At 45.6% G+C, this 17,069-nt stretch overlaps 1 protein-coding gene across 4 annotated transcripts in view; it reads left to right on the top strand.

Moving 5' to 3' along the window:
- The window catches only part of STX8 (syntaxin 8), a 243,884-nt gene that overhangs the window by 154,327 nt on the left and 72,488 nt on the right, over positions 1 to 17,069 (top strand). The window contains exon 8 of one of the 4 annotated variants that reach the window (XM_032321202.1): positions 14,972 to 15,370. The exons of the other annotated variants lie outside the window; for them this stretch is intronic. Coding sequence (XP_032177093.1) covers positions 14,972 to 15,120 — 149 coding nt within the window. The 3' untranslated portion in view covers positions 15,121 to 15,370. Of the gene's footprint in view, positions 1 to 14,971; positions 15,371 to 17,069 lie in introns of those variants that run through there. 4 annotated transcript variants of the gene reach the window in all.

Genomic DNA, 17,069 nt, shown 5'->3' with positions numbered 1-17,069 from the left:
TTTCAGATCTGTTACTTGTGTCAGGGCATCTCCACAAAGCAGGATCTTTGTCATCGCAGCTAAATATTCAGTGTACCCCGTCCTCATTAGAATTCAAAATAGAGCCTCGTCTGAGTCTGACGGACGAAGCCAATTGTGAGAGGCCAGACTGAGAGTTCTGAATGACTCGGGCTGAGGGATGGCCTTGCTTCTCAGCATCTTGACTATTACGTAATGTTGTCTGAGCACGTCGATGGCGATTTTAGCCATAATTTCAGTGATGTGGGGAGAAACCCACCCGGCCGACACTGTGCTAACGCCATCCAAACATGAGCCCCTGGATGGGCCTTCAGCGTTTTGGCGTCAGGGAGGCTGACGAGGAGCCCGAGCTGGCTCACAGTGAGTCCACTTAGGACCCAGATGCCCTGTCCTCATGGTTATGAGAGCAAGCTGGTGGCCCAGTGACCAGTTCTAGTGTGCCCCCAGCCAACGCCGTGGGAAGGATGGGTTTCCATCTGTTGCCCAGAGCTGCCATGATGAGTAAGACTCAGAGGCTGTGACCCTTATTGGAAGCCAGCGGAAAAAGGCTCTTAAGGAGAACAGCGATGACCGAAGAAGGTTGTGCAGGGAGATCCCGGAGCTGGGAGGTTCACATCCTCATTGAATTATAAATGGGGTAGCTTTCCTTCCGATAAGCTGAAATGTATAATTCTGTGGTGAAGCCATTGCCAGGCATGAAATTGGTAAGGGGTGCCTTGAGAGCACCTTGGCTGACGCTGCCTTCCCTTGGGCAAGCGCGAACGTATTTCTTCTTACGTTAGCTCTTTTGAATTTAACATAGGTAGGGAGCTGAATTCTGAGTTGTCTGGTTTATTTAATTGACCTTGGAGACCATTTGATCTCTCAAGGAATTGGTTTTACAATGCTGTCACAGGGACGCCTGGGTGGCTCAGTCGTTTGGGCATCTGCCTTCGGCTCAAGTCATGATCCTGGGGTCCTTGGATCAAGTCCCTCATCTGGCTCCTTGATCGGTGGGGAGTCTCCTTTCTCTCCCTGTGCCACTCCCCCGACTTGTGCTCTCTCTCTCGCTCATTTTCTTTCTCAAATAAATAAAATCTTAAAAATAATAAAATGCTACCACAAACAGATCATTAGATACCTAATTATGGAGCGGGAAAAACACTGTGCAGATGGTTTTGCTTCTCTTACTGCTTCTCAGGAATATTTTTCTTGCCTATCTTCTGCTACTTTCTCTACTCCTCCTTCGTTGAGATAATCCGGTTAAGTTCCTCCACTCCCTTATTCTCAACAGACCCTCGTGTCTGTCTCTGCACCCAGGTCATCTTTCATTCCAGGTCTGTGGAGAAGTGCCTGGTCCTGCATGTCTGCCTTCAAAGCCATCTTGTCCTCAAGCTTCATTACCCATCCATTCATTCTTTTCTTCTTCCCTGTCAACACTGGCCATCATCTGTGGGCCAGTCACTGGGCTCAGTCTTCAAGCTGATGGGTGGGGAGGACATAGTGCCTACCATGGCATGGAGGAGAAGGACACAGTGTAGATCCCCCGTGGCTGCAGGGTGCCCAGGCGGAGAAGAATCTCAGCCAGCCTAGGGCCTCCAGGGTTCCAGCAGGACACAAGACGGGAGGAGGGACCTGAGGAATGAGTAGGATAGGCTTCCCTGGGTCTGGTGAAGTGGAAACCCAAAGTAAGCAGGGTGTGTATCTTGTGAGCCCCTGCAGGGGGAGGAGAAAGGGGGGAAAGAAAAGAGGGACGGACAGAAGGAAAGGTGGGAAGACCCATGTCGGAACTGTAGAGGACAGTTTGCTAGAACATACAGAGCTAACACTGTTCCTTCAGAGTGGTGTGAGCGGGCCAGGCTTGAGGCGGGGCGCCAGAGACTGTCAGGGCCTCAGTACCCAGAGACTGTCAGGGTACTTTTCTAATTGATTTTCTAATTAATTGAAACTTTGAAGAAAATCTATTTCTATCTTTTGGTACCACTAGTGTTTTTTTCTACTCGTGATATTTTTACACGATGCTGACAATGTTTTATTTTTAATGCTTCTATCTTTTTAACGTGTTCTTATGAGCCCTTTTTTCTTTTGGTATCATTAGTACCGTTCTAGCAAATAGATACACTGTCCTTTACTTAGGTGCTCTTGTTTGGGGACTTTTTGCCTGTTTCCTCATTTTGCTGTTTAAGTAATTCTGCATCATGTACATAAAGCTCTTCCCCATATAAAAGATTTGTTCCTGTCATGTAGGGCATTGGTTAGCTTCTGGGGCCAGAAGCAGAGGCTGGGTCTGGTTCTTATTTTCGACAGGGATTGGGAGGTTGTTGGAGCCCAGAGAAGGGACGGGAGGCCACAGCCGCCATCCCTGGGCAAGGAGGGCCAGGATGCTGTGGTCAGAGTAGCTGAGCAAGAAGAAGTCATAAGACCTGGTGGCCAGCTTTGGGGAGCATGTGCTGAGACAGGAAGGCAGCAAGCTCAGGGCAGCGCAATGGACCGCCAGATGGTCACACAACACCATTAAAGCGACCTCATTGGGGCTGCTTATTCTGGAAAGTTGGGTAGAAATCTTGCAGACGCAGGCTAACCTTCCAGGCAGTAGGAAATACAGGTTTGTAAGAGACACTAAGACCCGAAAGGACACTTGATTTCTCAAACAAAAATTGGGGCTGGCTGGCTGGGCCCAAGGGTGCCTGCCAGAGAGGCATGGTAGTGAGGCTGGTCACAGAAGCTAGGCCAGCTCGAGGGAGCCCAAGCTCCAAACCCAGCCTCCTTTTGGCTGGCATCGCTTTCCTTCTTCCTGCTTCTACTGAAGACCTTACGTTGTCGGCGGAAAGGGAGAGCACCTGGGTGGCTCAGTGGTTTAAGCCTCTGCCTTCAGCTCAGGTCATGGTCTCAGGCTACTGGGATTGAGCCCTGCATCAGGCTCTCTGCTCGGCAAGGAGCCTGCTTCCCCCTCCCTCTCTGTCTCTGCCTGCCTCTCTGCCTACTCGTGATCTCTCTCTGTGTCAAATAAATAAATAAATAATCTTTTTAAAAAAGACCTTACGTTGGGCTCAGTCCTCTTGGCACCTTATTTTTAAGCTTCTTTCATGGCTCTCTTGGATGGCTTCATGGTCAACGGGCAGTTCCACATCTCAGACCCAGACCGCACCTGACGTTCAAGGTCCATTTCTCTGGCTGTGCCAGTCTGTTTCTCTGGCCTGCCCCCCAGCACCCTCTCCATCAGTGCATCTTCTTTGGCCACTCCTTACCTTCAGCGCCATGCAGCTTCCTCTTCCATGCTTGCTTCCTATTTTTTTTTCCCCAGCTCAAACTTCCCTTGATCCCCTCAGATACTTTCGGAGACCAGACAGGAACCTTCATAATGATGCGGGCCGCCACGATGACTTCCGGGGGCAAACTGGAGAGTAAACAACAGATCATCTCCGATTAGGAATGCCGTGCGGTCATCTCTCTGCTCGTTGTCTTGGGAGGAGCCTGGAATCTGGATCTACAAGTGAAATCTCCCAGCATTTTAGTGTTGACAGTAAATTAACGTTTAAAAAAATGTCCATGAGGGCCAGATAAAGCACGTCACTGGCATGGTACTTGCGACCTCTCGGTCACATCCATCCAGTCCGCCCCCCGCCCCCACTCCAGGCCTGTTTGGGAATGACCCTGAGATCTCCCACGTCCCCCTTCATTGCTTGATGTTCTTGCGTCTCTGCTCCTGGCTCTTGTCACATTTATGTGGCCATTACAGATGATAATGACGAAGCCTGTTTATCGGGACAGAAGAATGCATGTGAGTGGGGTCTTGATCATGTTTATAGAAACTGTGGCCTGCGGCTTCTGGTTTTGGTGAGCGAGTGCAGCAAACGTGTCCCGCTACGCCCCGCCCAGCTGTCAGCATTAAAAAAAAAATGAGTCTGTCTGCTGAAGATGCTTATTTTTTAAACATGTCTTTTCCCGGTCGATTTTCAACTGTTTCCCTCCCTTAGGCCCATCAGCTGCATTTTAGACAAAATGACTTTTCTCCGTCATGGGGAGGACAGAGAGCATGTATTAAAAAACCATATAGTGCACAACTCTTAGGAGACCTGCTTCTTTTGGAACCCGAGAGAAATCTGTAGAACTCTCATGACCATGTTGGGACTGGCCCAGATGCATTTCAGTGCCTAATGCGTACGGCTCACAGACACTTCTCCTGCTCGGGGCACCCCTTACGTGCTCCTTCCCTCCTAGGCCCTGTGGTTGCCCGTGAAATGTGTAAAATGCACGTGCGAGGCGTTTGTGGCCTGATGTCTCATATATGTGACCATATCACTGTTGTCTGCTTTGATTTTGAGTTCCAACTGTGGAAAAGCCCATTTTTCTGCTCATGGCATTTATTTGGGAAGCACGAATAGGAGCAGTAAGTTCAAATGTTGCTGCTTTGGTTTAATCCGGGCAAAATGAAGCCTTTGAGAGAAGCGCAAAATTGGAAAACCTTTATTTAATGGAAGGTGATTGATGGCGTCTGACAGCCTCAGAGGCCTCCACGCTTCTGTAATCTGCTACGAGGCTATCATCAAGGGGTCAGAAATGATCACAAAGTAGAATCATTTTTTTGATTACTGTTTTTGCTTGGTGTGGCTTGGAAAGATAAGGTGTGATTTCCAAGAGTGGCTTCTGTTGCTACGGGAGTGATAATGACACCGTATGGGCCTCAGTCGGAGCTACCCCCCCCACCATGTACGTGTTCGTGCGTGTTTTCTGGTAATGTGCATTCACCAGTGACTTCATGGGCCTTCTGCTGGCCCTCTGGGACCCATAAGGGCTGGCTGGGCTGAGAAGGACCGTCAGGACACCTGGGACATACTCGAGGTACACTTCACCTCTCTTTTTTGTCCACTGCCCATGGTCGGGGAAGAGTGCGTCGACACCTGCTTGGCATGTCTGGTCAACTCAACCTAACCCTTCAGGACTTGACCATGACACCCAAGTGCTTCCCACTCATATGTGGATTTTCTTTTGTATCTGTAAACTGATACGAGACGAAAAACTGGATTCTGGCTGTGACAGAGATCACCCGGGCTGGGGAAACCTGGGAGCAGGAGATCTCTGGCTATCTCTGTACTGGCAAGACCAGTGGCTTGGACTAGACGCTCTTTGAGGTTCTTCTGACTCTGTCGTCTGCTTTCCAGACCCCTTTGGAGAAAATCGGGCTCCCCCTCGCAACCCTGCTGTACCCGACGCATGCACATGGGTGACAAATCCGAGACGGGCCGGCGGTTTAGGCCAGAACCGCGTCCGCCTCGTCTCCTGAAGGCTGGCGAGCACCAAGTTGGAGGTTTGCAGGATTGAATCATAGCCGAGCCAGGCTTTGACCCGCACCGTCACGTGTTGCTGCATTGGTTTTAAGTGTTGTTAACCAACGTCTGTCATCTTTCTCATTGGAACAAAACAAGAAAGTCAGGGAGATTTTTAATGGACGATACAGAGAAAGTTGGGTGGGTTGATAAAGGTGGAAAATAAAGGAATGGGGTTATGGGAGTAACTCCTGGGTTTTGTGTTCAAGAGTAGTAGCTAGAAAGAGATTCCTAACGCTTTTCTCTCAAGTTGGGCTATTTTCACTTAACGTTTTTAGAAGAGAGTTCGTGGGCTTTTTTTTTTTTTCTTTTTTTAAAAATTTTTGAGAAACAGCTCTAAGATTGAAGTTTTGAATACAGGTTTTCATGCCTCTCCCCTCTTAAAAAATGTACTGCTAAAATGCATTAACCGGACGCATATCTGGGTTTAGGGTTGTTGAAGTCGCACTCATTTACAAGTGGATTATCTTCTTCGTATGTCATCAAAACAGAAATTCAGGTATCAGATTATCTTCCTGATCTCCTGTGTCCGCTCTGTTTAGGGAGCCTCCTGGCCCCCGCCGGGTTTTGGTGGGTGCTCAGTGAATGGGGCGGTTTGCTTGGACACTGGCTGTGAAAGCCAGCATCGCTTAGGAGAAACCACCACTGCTGAAAAAGTTGAGCAGTTGTCATTTTAGAAATCGTGACAGTTAACAGCCAGCCCTAGTACCATCTGACTGTGTACACGGCGCCTCTGCTGGCGGGCGCACGTGGTGTGGTTCCGTCCCCTAGTGAATCCCCACTCTACTGGCTCTTCGCGATGCTTACGGTCCAGAGAACCTGCCGTTGTGACTTCCTCTCAAGCCAAATGGACTTGCCCACCTGGCACCTGGAAGGGCAAACGTTGGGACGCAGTCAAAGGGATTGGGTAGTTTTAAGGGAATGCGTAGTATTCAAAAAAATAGACCATTCTCCCTTACTGAGCCCCTGGGACATGCAGTGTTATCAGCCAGATACTAACCTTTAAAGAACTCAACTCTTGACGTTGTCATGTTCATTAAAGCTTGAGAGAGTCCTTCCTCACCTCACCCCAGCCTCACCAGTGACTCAGTATTTAATCTCCGACTCACCTTTTCTTTCTGTCGCAAGGCCAAGCAATCATGATGATTTCCAGTCATTGAACCGGCGTTAAATTGTTAAGAAAAATTGATCTGGGACTCATTTTAAATCATTGATGAGTTTTCTCTGCTTGCACGTGTGAACAGTCAGATCAATTTCTCCGGATTAGCAGCAGAACGCTCTTAGTATTGGACTTGAGTCTCAGCGGTCCGTGACGCAGGCGCCTCGGGCCTCTGCTCATGTCCACACGTCAGGCACACACCTGCGTTTGTGTGCCCTCAGCAGCCTCCCCGTGTCCGCGTACTCGTGCTTATTAGAGACTTCGGCCCTTGAAGCAATAGCGCCTTTCAGAATGACTTTGGGATTTCTGAAAAGCCTTATATATTTTAAAAATTTCTTGTAGCTATGGATCTGAGAGTTTTAATTGTAGTGTTGGCATCGGTCCTGTATAGTTTCCCACCTGTAAGTACACAGAGAGGTGAAAAGAAATTGGAAAATGGTCACTTTAAAAAAAAAAAATCTTGTTTATTTCAGAGAGAGAGGGAGAACTTGAGTGGGAAGAGGGGCAGAAGGAGACTCCCTGCTAAGCAGAGAGCCCAACGCAGGGCTCGATCTCATGACCCTGAGATCAGGATCTGAGGCAAAGGCAGATGTTTAACCAACTGAGCCACCTAGGCGCCCCAGAAAATGGTCACTTTTAAGAATGAATAAATACAGTGGTTACGCAACACCATGAAAGGACTCAGGGCCAACCTAACCACACACTTAAGGATGGTTCGCATGTTAAATTTCATGGTACATGCATTTAACCACAATAAATTTTTTTTAATTTAAAAAACAAATGAGGGTGCCTGGGTGGCTCAGTTAGTTAAGCGACTACCTTTGGCTCGAGTCATGATCCTAGAGTCCCAGGATCGAGACCCACATCAGGCTCCCCGCTGAGCAGGGAGTCTGCTTCTCCTGCTGACCTCTCTCCTTTCATGCTCTCTCTCTCATTCTCTCTCTCTCTCAAATAAATAAATAATAATACAAATAAATAATAAATAAATAAATCTTTAAAAAATGAACTTTTCATTGCATGAAATTATGGCAAAGCTATAGTAATACAATTTCTAAGATTTCTTGGCGCCATTATAAAATAACATACAATACTGCCCCATACAACCATTTTTTATGAGATGTGGTAACAGAATTTTAATTATATCGATCCAGATTTTCCTAAGCAAAACAGAGAAGGGAACAAAAATGCCCTCAAACACTAGAGGACCTTTCACGAATAAATGTAGGGGAATGAAGCCTTACTGTTGCCCTATCTTTATTATTCCTATTTGTATTGGGAAAGCACAGGTAACTGATCCCTGATACATCCCTATATCCAAAGTATTGGCACTTTATTTCTGAAACCGGAAAGGCAAGTTTTCTTCCTGGAATGTTTGGTTTACGGAGACTCCCTCTTCCCGTCATCAGCCCTCTGGCATTAACACTTTTCATACAGTTTGAGTAATGTGACTCGTAGCATTTTCATCCTAGATAACAGGGAGGGCCTTTGCCCCACCCTGCTGCTCTGACTTCATTTTGGCTGCAGGTAATGAAGCCTCTAAGAGCGGAGGACGTGTGTTTTCACTTCGGTCGGGACGCAGGCTCCCCTTAACCGTGACAGCGAGCCTGTTTTATACTCGCTGCGCCTTCCTCAGCAAAGTGAAACGTCCAGTCCTTCCGAACAATGGTCAACCTCTTTGTGACCCAAACTGACGTCCCTTCTGCCTGCCTTTTCAACTCTGCTTCTCTTTCTTCCTGTTTTTTAAAGTGATGTGGAGCGGCTTCTGTGGTTTTCCTCCTTCCATAAGTATTTCTAGCTGTGTCTAATATTTTGGGTAGCACGTGCGGGGTCCAGTCAACTTAATAGCCAGATGTGCTGGACTTTCAATATTCTTCCCTCACCACCAACCCCCCTCCCCCCACCCAAAGCACCTTTATTGCCAGGTGGCGAAAATTCTAGACCTTGGGCAAATTTTTTAGAACAAGAGCCCTTTTAGCCTGTCAGTACTAAGTAAATATTTCTAAGCACTTTGCAAAGTGCAGACTGTAATTGTGATACAATTTTATATATGAGGGGAGAGGGAAAGGAGAGCCATCTGGAAGCTCCTCTTTGTCCTGTGGTTGTTCTAATGCTCGCACAGCTGAACAGAATAACATGCTGGTGGCAAATTAGAAGATTTAGGTATTTTTTAAGGCACATACTACATGGGTTTCTTGGTTTTGTTTTTGTTTTTGTTTTGGAAAAAGATCAAATTACTACTGATAATACTGGTACAGCTCAGAATGCACGTGGTAGTTTTACTGAGTTTTTCTGTCCAAGCAGCATGCAAACTTGTTTATCTGCTCATTTCAAAGAAGCCAAATCAGGGGCCTCTGGCATTGCTGGAACACTGTCGGGTTTGCAGGTGATGGAAAGTAATAAGGAGCGCCTTGGAGAATTTCTGCCTACAGAGTTGAGACTCTATCCAACCTTTTTCCTCCCTGGGCTGATGGGTTTGTTTTGAAGGTAGTAGTTACTCCCACAGGCGGTAATGTCTCTTCTCCTCCATGCTGATGTTCCTAGTTTGGCTCAGGCTCCTGAGTTCTGGCGGGAGAAGGCCAACAACACATTTGACCCTTGAACCACGCAGGGTTGAACTGTGCAGGTCCATTCATACATAGAATTTTTTTCAATAAATGCAGTATAGTCCTGCAAATATATTCTCTCTTCCTCGTGATTTTTTAAATAGCATTTTCTTCCCTCTAGCTCCGTTTACTGTAAGAATGCAGGGTAGAAAACATCCAACACACAGAACATGTGTTAATGGACTGTTTCCAGCAAGGTGCTGCTGGAAGGTCAGCGGTAGGCTGTGAGTGGATCCATGTTGGGGGAGTCAAAAGTTACTACCTATATTTTCAACAGTGTGTGGGTCCGTGCCTCTAACACCTCTTTGCTCAAGGGTCAAGTGTCATTCTAAGTAGCTTCTCTGAGCTCACAGCCCTGGAGCGTGAACATCCCCCAGGGGCTCGCCTTGATGGGCTCTGGACTATGACAGTCAGTGGAGCCCTAACCGTTCACTCTTCAGCTATGTCTCTAGCTCTGGGTGCTGGGTTCTCCCTGTGCGCTCTGTACTCTCCTCTGTCCTCTCTTTCTAGGCCTTTTTCTTCTTCTTTCCTGTTTTCCTTCAGGAAAGCTTTCAGACTCCCAGCCGCCTTTTCCTCACTGCTCTTCGCTATTCATCCTTTCATTAAAAGAACGTGCCTTCTGGGGCGCTTGTGTGGCTCAGTGGGTTAAGCCTCTGTCTTCAGCTCAGGTCATGATCTCAGGGTCCTGGGATCAAGCCCCGCATCAGGCTCTCTGCTTAGCAGGGAGCCTGCTTCCCCCTCTTTCTCTGCCTGCCTCTCTGCCTACTTGTGGTCTCTCTGTCAAATAAATAAATAAAATCTTAAATATATATATGTGTGTGTGTGTGTGTGTGTGTGTGTGTGTGTGTGTATTTACAAAGGCCTTGCTTCTCAGCTTCCTCCTGCCCTCCCAGCCAGCTTCTGCAAAGCCTTGTCCTCCTCTGCTCTCTTGTGTGTGTCCCAGCCAGCCCCTTTCTGCCCTCGCTGAGTCAAGGAGCATGGAACCACCTGGAAGTGTGCTACCGAACAGAAGACAGAAATAGTCAAGAAGTACATTTTTATAAAAGTTATGGTATCATATCTTTATGATATACTCTACAGCTTACTTTGTAAAAATATGTCTTGTGTACATAAGCTTGCCATGTCCATGATTCATTTTAAAGTGTGTTGAAGCTAGTGAATTAGTACCTGAGTGATGCCTCATGACTGTGTTTTTGCCAAGTTGAAGACTGAAGCCACCTTCTCCCGACTCATTTTTACTTCCTTGTAAAAGGCGTTTGGGGTTTTGTTCTTTGGTCGTCTTAGCAGTATGGCCGCCATTTTGATATCAGTCAGACTTAACCGAGAAGGGTCTGTCATGCGTTGGCTACTTAGTGTGGAAAGCAGTGGAGATTTCTTTGGCTTAGGAATTCGCACAAGGGTTGCTTCACCATCTTCTAGAGATGTCTGATTTTATCTAAATAATAAAGTCAGGTTGTAGTTTTGCGATAATAACCATAGATGAAGCCTTAACTCTTTCTGGTAATGAGGATGGATAGCTGCTTAAAAAACCCTTTTTAATCCCTTGGTGCTACCAGTCAGGGGCCAAGCAGGAAAAAGGGTAACCGTACTAGGTATTTCAGACAGAGGAGATTTAATACAGAGAACTAGTCTGAAGGATTGAGAGAATAAAAAAAGGAGGATGAGGTAATACAGTCATTGTAGCTGTGTGAGGCAGCTACTGCTCATAGACATGGGAAAAGGAAGGCACGGAACTGTGTTCCAGAACACAGGCACATACTCATGCTGCCCTCTTGGGACTGCTGCCCGGCCAGTGCTGGAACAGCAGGGCCATGGTCGGATGACCATCAGACCAGAGGAGACCTGCCTTGCTGGTCCTGGCGCTGCACAAGAGGCTGCTGTGGCTGCAGCTGGGATCACTGAGGGAATCGAGAAACTTGCAGAGACCCTGCTGGAGGCAGATGAAGGAGAGGAAGAAGGAAAGCTTCCATCCTTCTTGCTTTCTGAACTCTTTCTAGTACCTAATACTGGCAAAATCTAATAGGAAGCTAGCTGGCAAGGGAACCTGGGAAAAGTGTTTTGCAAACTCCAAAGGTGGTTTGCAAACTGCAGCATGACAGAGTGAAGAAGGGCAGGTGTACCTAGCGCTAAGAGACAGCAGATAATTCCTGGCCTATAGGCTCTTTACCTGGGGACCATTGAGATGTTCTCTGTATCTTTCTCACTGAAATCATCTGAGGTGTTTCCCCAGCTTTTCCTATTTCTCTCAGAATTGGGAAGTTCCTCATGGACCTATTGAACTAGAAAAAGATTTATATGTATAGAAAACTGTTTGGTTACAGTCATTCATCCCTAGCAATATGAATATCAGCCTTTCAGACAATAATACATTGTCATTAACAAAAAACAGTGTTGCTGTCATGTTGAGCTACTGGAAGAAATGATACCATTTCCACTGCTTGGCACGTGGGCCTACCATATTAAATAATTATAGATATGAACAAATGTACAACAATTGGACTTAATGTTTTATAATTAGGTTGGCTAATATTCTTCAGTTATTTAATTTCTATCTCTTTGTGGAAGATCTGTGAAAAAGGTGACAAACAGAAAGGACCATGGGCCACTCCCGGCAGGTTTTAGAGACTGGAAGGCAAAGTTGAAGAAACCTTCCAGAAATTAGAACCAAAGACAAGGGAGGTATAAAAATGAGAGGACCAGTCCAAGATCCTGAATGGTAGGAATGTCACAATGAGAAAATAGGGGCAAGGAAATTTTCCAAGGAAAGAATGCAAGAAATGTCCCTAGCACTGAGGGACAGGATTGACCATCTTGAAAGAGTCCACTAGGTACCCAGCTTAATAAATGAAAAAAAGACCCATGTCAAGGCACGATATAATGAAATTTCAAAACATATGGATAAAGAGAAATTCCTGTAAGTTTCCCAGAGTTAAGTGGAAGGGGGCACAAGAGAGGGGGGGAGAGTTTTCAAAGGACCTGAAATCAGTATGGCATCCAGTATCTCATGAAAAACACTGGATGGCAGCGAAGTATTGAGGAAGCTCCTGGCAGATGTACTTTCCTTAAATGAAAAAGTAACTCTAGAAAGGGGATCTCTGATGCCAGAAATGAAGGAGAAAAGTAAAAGAGAATTCCCTGAAGGATAGCGGTGGGTAGACCTGGGATGATAACTGCAACCGGCCAAGAAAATCACCATTCCAGAATAGATTTAGAAGTCAGCTGGGAAAAGAGAATGCTTTGTTTTCCTAGATGAAAAAAATGCACTGAGAGGCGGTTGGAGGGTGTGAGATTTGGTAGCAGGGAATCTAAGCAATTGAAAAAGAAAGGCAATTAGTAACTCCAAGAAAACAAAGAGTAGTGCAAAAAAAAGGAAACATAGTTACAGTCATTGCTTATGAGTGACTATAGCACTATTTATTATGGCATAGCCATAATAATTTAGACTTTAGTTGTTAAAATAACCTAAACGTATGATTTAAGTATATGATATGGTAGATGGGCAATAGAAGAGGTGGAGTTTAGAAGAACTAAATCCTTCTATATGAAAGAGGAAATGACGATGTAATATCTAAAATGGATGGAATTTAGAGATTGTGGAATTTAGAGAATATAGAGTTTATTAAGTAAAAAAGAATTCAAGTAACTTTTGAGTAGAGTTCCTTGTATACCCTTAGTTGAATATATTCCCAAAATGAACTGTAGAAATCTCAGACTCCACTAAGAGGTTTGTTGTTGGGAGTGGTATTAGCAGAGTATTTCTGAATCTACTTTGTGTGTTAGTTGGAGAGAGAAAGAAAGTGAGTAAACATATCAATGCACTTAAAAACCAGCAAGATACAGGGGCACCTGGGTGGCTCAGTGGGTTATGCCTCTGCCTTCGGTTCGGGTCATGAGCTCAGAGTCCTGGGATCGAGCCCCGCATCAGGTTCTCTGCTCAGCAGGGAGCCTGCTTCCTCCTCTCTCTCTGCCTGCCTCTCTGCCTAGTTGTGATCTCTGTCTGTCAAATAAATAAAATCTTAAAAAAACAAAACAGGGAGATACATATAGCAAGTGGGAAAAGTAAGAATGAACTCTTTCATGTTAGATTTGAATTCTGAGTATGATTACAGTAATACATTGATTAAAGAGTAATAAATCTCCTGCTTTCAACCAGAGAAAGAACCTAGAAGCAATTCTATTCCAATAGCAGTGAGTACAGTGAGTACCCAGCTCTCGGTTTCTAAGTGCTATTCACCATGAAGAGGAACCAGGGCTCCTTGCAGAAACAGCTAATTCTGGGTCTAGGGCAGAGAAATGTAAGACCAGGCTAGACTATCTTGTGTCAGAAGTCTAGGAAACGTACAAACAATGATGAAGGCAAATCAAAAGACTGTAGGAGCTGCCTCAAAGGGACACTCAATGGTCAGATTTGGGGCAATTGAAGGAATAAAAGTCATAATCATGGTAATAAACACTGGGTTTACGAGTCTACATCAATAATCAAAAAAGGCAGAGGTGGTGCTGGGGAGAGGGCCTTCTTGCCAGCTAGTAAGTAGAGAAGAATAATAAAATCATAAAATCACCGTTTTGCAACTGTCAGTATAATTGTTTCAGAATCATCAGTGGATATTGAGCTGGTCGGTGAAAAGGTTGTGGGAAGTGGGATATTCTCAATCTCAAATTATAATCTCGCAGCTTATTTATTAATCATAACGGAGAAAAGATACTTGAGCCAAGCGAGCGCACTCAGGGTCACCAGCACTGGGGACAGCCGAGCGTTGCATGGCTCCAGGTGTAACCCAGCGGGAAGTAAACACCATTGTATTTATGTCAAATCGTTAACCCTGATCTATATCAAGAAATAATGAGAGTAGGGGCACCTGGGTGGCTCAGTGGGTTAAAGGCTCTGCCTTTGGCTCAGGTCATGATCTCAGGGTCCTGGGATCGAGTCCCACATCGGGCTCTCTGCTCAGCAGGGAGCCTGCTTTCTCCTCTCTCTCTGCCTGCCTCTCTGCCTACTTGTCCTTTCTGTCAAGTTAAATAAATAAAATCTAAAAAAAAAAGAAATAATGAGAGTAGTGCAGATTGGTGGACGACCTATGAGACAGTATCTTGGACCCTTCGAAAGTGTCATTGTCACGCAAAAAAGAGAAAGAATAACTGTTGTAGATTAAAGGAGACACCTTGTGATTTTGGTGGGGTTGTGGTCAGAAACACACAGCTGAAAGCACAGTCCTAGGACCTTGAGGGGCATTTGAATAATGGACCATGTATTGGATAAAGTGATTGTGTTGATGTTGAAGTTTTTGGTTATAACAGTGATTTTGTGCTTTCTTGGAGAATGTCCTTGTTCTTAAAAGATGCATGCTAAAGTTCTTGGGAATGAGGTGTCATGGGTTTGCTGTTCACTTTCCAGAATCTCAGCAAGATAAACACATGCACAATACAATTAGAGAGAAAACAGATACACTCACTGTTATTTCCTTATTAGACAATTACATGTGACAGTTGTCCATCGGTGTTAACTTGGTGAATCTCACTGAGGGGTATACAGGTGCTGTTTGTAGTAACATTTTTTTTTGTACTTTTCTGCAGGTTCTAAATCTGTCAAAATCAAAACATTGGGGAAGGGAGGGAAGAGAGAGAAATAGTGACGTTTCCCATGGATTGCTGTCTTCGTTCACATTTTAATATGTTGTTTAAGGAGGGAATGAATAGCTCGGTGAGCTTTCTACGTGTATCGCTAATACGTGCTTTCAGATCTGGTTTGAACCACAGGAAGACCTTTGGGGATACATGCCCTTCCGTGTGAGCAAGTTGGTATATTAGGCAAAGCTGGTAGATGCTACACATATGGGATCATAAGGTTCCAGCCACTCAAGCAAGCAACACCTGTCTCATTGCAGGCTTTTCTCTGAAGACCTTGGCCAAGATGCAAAACCGAAGCATTGTCTGCGCACATAGTGCGCTTATGGGCTCCCTCGGGCGGAATACTTTGTGCACCCAACTCATCACAGTGTACGTTTCCATCCTGAAAGTCATCACGCTGTGGTGAAATTGTTTGGGTGTTTATCTGCTTGCTAGACCTTGATCTCCTTGAGGCCTTCTGACTGGATCTGTCATTCTGATCCCTAGCAAGAGGCAAGATGATTGGCTTTGTATTGGATTTATTTGAAAGGCAACCGAAATCATGGGATGAGGATTTTCTGAGTCCTCAGATTATTTTTAAGGACTTGTCAGCCTGGGAAGGTGAGGTTTGAGTTAGCATAGAACATTTACTAGATTGTGAACGGTATAAAAAAGGTACACTTGGGGACGCCTGGGTGGCTCAGTGGGTTAAGCCACTGCCTTCGGCTCAGGTCATGATCTCAGGGTCCTGGGATCAAGTCCCACATCGGGCTCTCTGCTCAGCAGGGAGCCTGCTTCCTCCTCTCTCTCTGCCTGCCTCTCTGCCTGCTTGTGATCTCTCTCTGTCAAATAAATAAATAAAAAATCTTTAAAAAAAAAAAAAGGTACACTTGGATTTGGTCCAATACTCAAATATCTAGGACCATCAGAAAGAAAGTTTGGTAGCTTACAGCCACACACTCTCCAGCCACCATCATCGTATTGCAAGAACTCCCACACGTACCCTACAGGGGAATACTGTTCAGTCAGAAAAGGAACGCGTACCAATACATGCTACAATAGGGAGGAACTTTGACACATTCTATTAAGTGGAAGAAGCCAGAATCAAAAGACCACATCTTGTATGATGACATTTACATGAACTGTCTAGAATGTGCAAATCCACAGAGACAGAGGACAGATCAGTGGTTTCCAGGAGTTAGGGGTTGGGGAGGAACAGGGAGAGACTCCTTAGTGGGTATGAAGTTTCCTTTTGGGATGGTGAAGACACAGTAAGGTGGTAGCAATGGTCCTACAACATTGTGGATGTAATTAATGGCAATGGCCTTGCGTGTTAAAATGGTAAATTTTTCGTTATCTATATTTTACGGCAATTTTAAAAAGCCATTAAAAATAAGGACTAATTCTTATGAAGTAATTTCTCTACGGTCCTGTGGTTTCAAGCAGCACAAGCAACTTGGAAAGGTTAGGGGTTCCTGGTTTAAAAGTCTAAAACAGGGCACCTGGGGGGCTCAGTTGGTTAAGCGACTGACTTCAGCTCAGGTCATGATCCTAGTGTCCCAGGATAAGGTCCTGCATCAGTCTTCCTGCTTAGCGGAGAGTCTGCTTCTCCCCCACTCTCATGCTCTCTCCCTCTCTCATTCTCTCTCAAATAGATAGATAACATCTTTCTAAAAAATAAGTAAAAGTCTAAAACAGTTCCATGCAGAATGACAATAGGTTCTCTGAGTCAGCTAGGTTAAGTTGGGGCACATCTAGCTTTTGACATCTAACTAATGAGGAGAGGCATTTCTTTCTGAGTATGTCCCTCCTTGTCACTGTCATAAAAGGGGCAAGGATATAACACTGGACCTGACCCAGCGTGACTCTCATCTGCTAACTGACTGCTGCCAGACGGCAAGTTAGAAGCTCCAGGGAGACTGTTTGCTTCCTGGCCTCCCAGTTTCTGAGTTTGTTTGCTTTTCCCTAAAATACTTGATTTGGGTGCCTGTGAAATCAGCCCTTAGATTTGCATAGGCTGGAAGGCCCCCCATCGAGTGTTTGATAAAGTTTTTGAGTTTTGTAAAGAACAGTGACCAGATGCGGCCAGCGTTCGTGGTTTGTGGCCATCGCATTGCTGAACTTTTTCTTCCCATGATACCTCTCAGAAGTTCTTAACTTTCCATGACACGCCAGAGCCTTGAGGATTGGGGTTAAGTGGGATGGCCGGGCAGACCACAGAGAGATGTGTGTTCCTGTGGTAACACGTGACTGGTCGAGGGTGAGATGGGGAGGGCCAGGGAGGACAGGGACAGGAAGGAGATGTAGGAGATGAGTGAGGAAGAGAGGAAAGGGGGTAGTGAGGGCAAAGAAGAGAGACCCCTCCCCCAATAATGA

Source organism: Mustela erminea, chromosome 18, assembly GCF_009829155.1.
Source record: "Mustela erminea isolate mMusErm1 chromosome 18, mMusErm1.Pri, whole genome shotgun sequence".
NCBI classification, from domain to species: Eukaryota; Metazoa; Chordata; class Mammalia; order Carnivora; family Mustelidae; genus Mustela; species Mustela erminea.
This window is presented reverse-complemented; position numbering and strand designations above follow the sequence as displayed.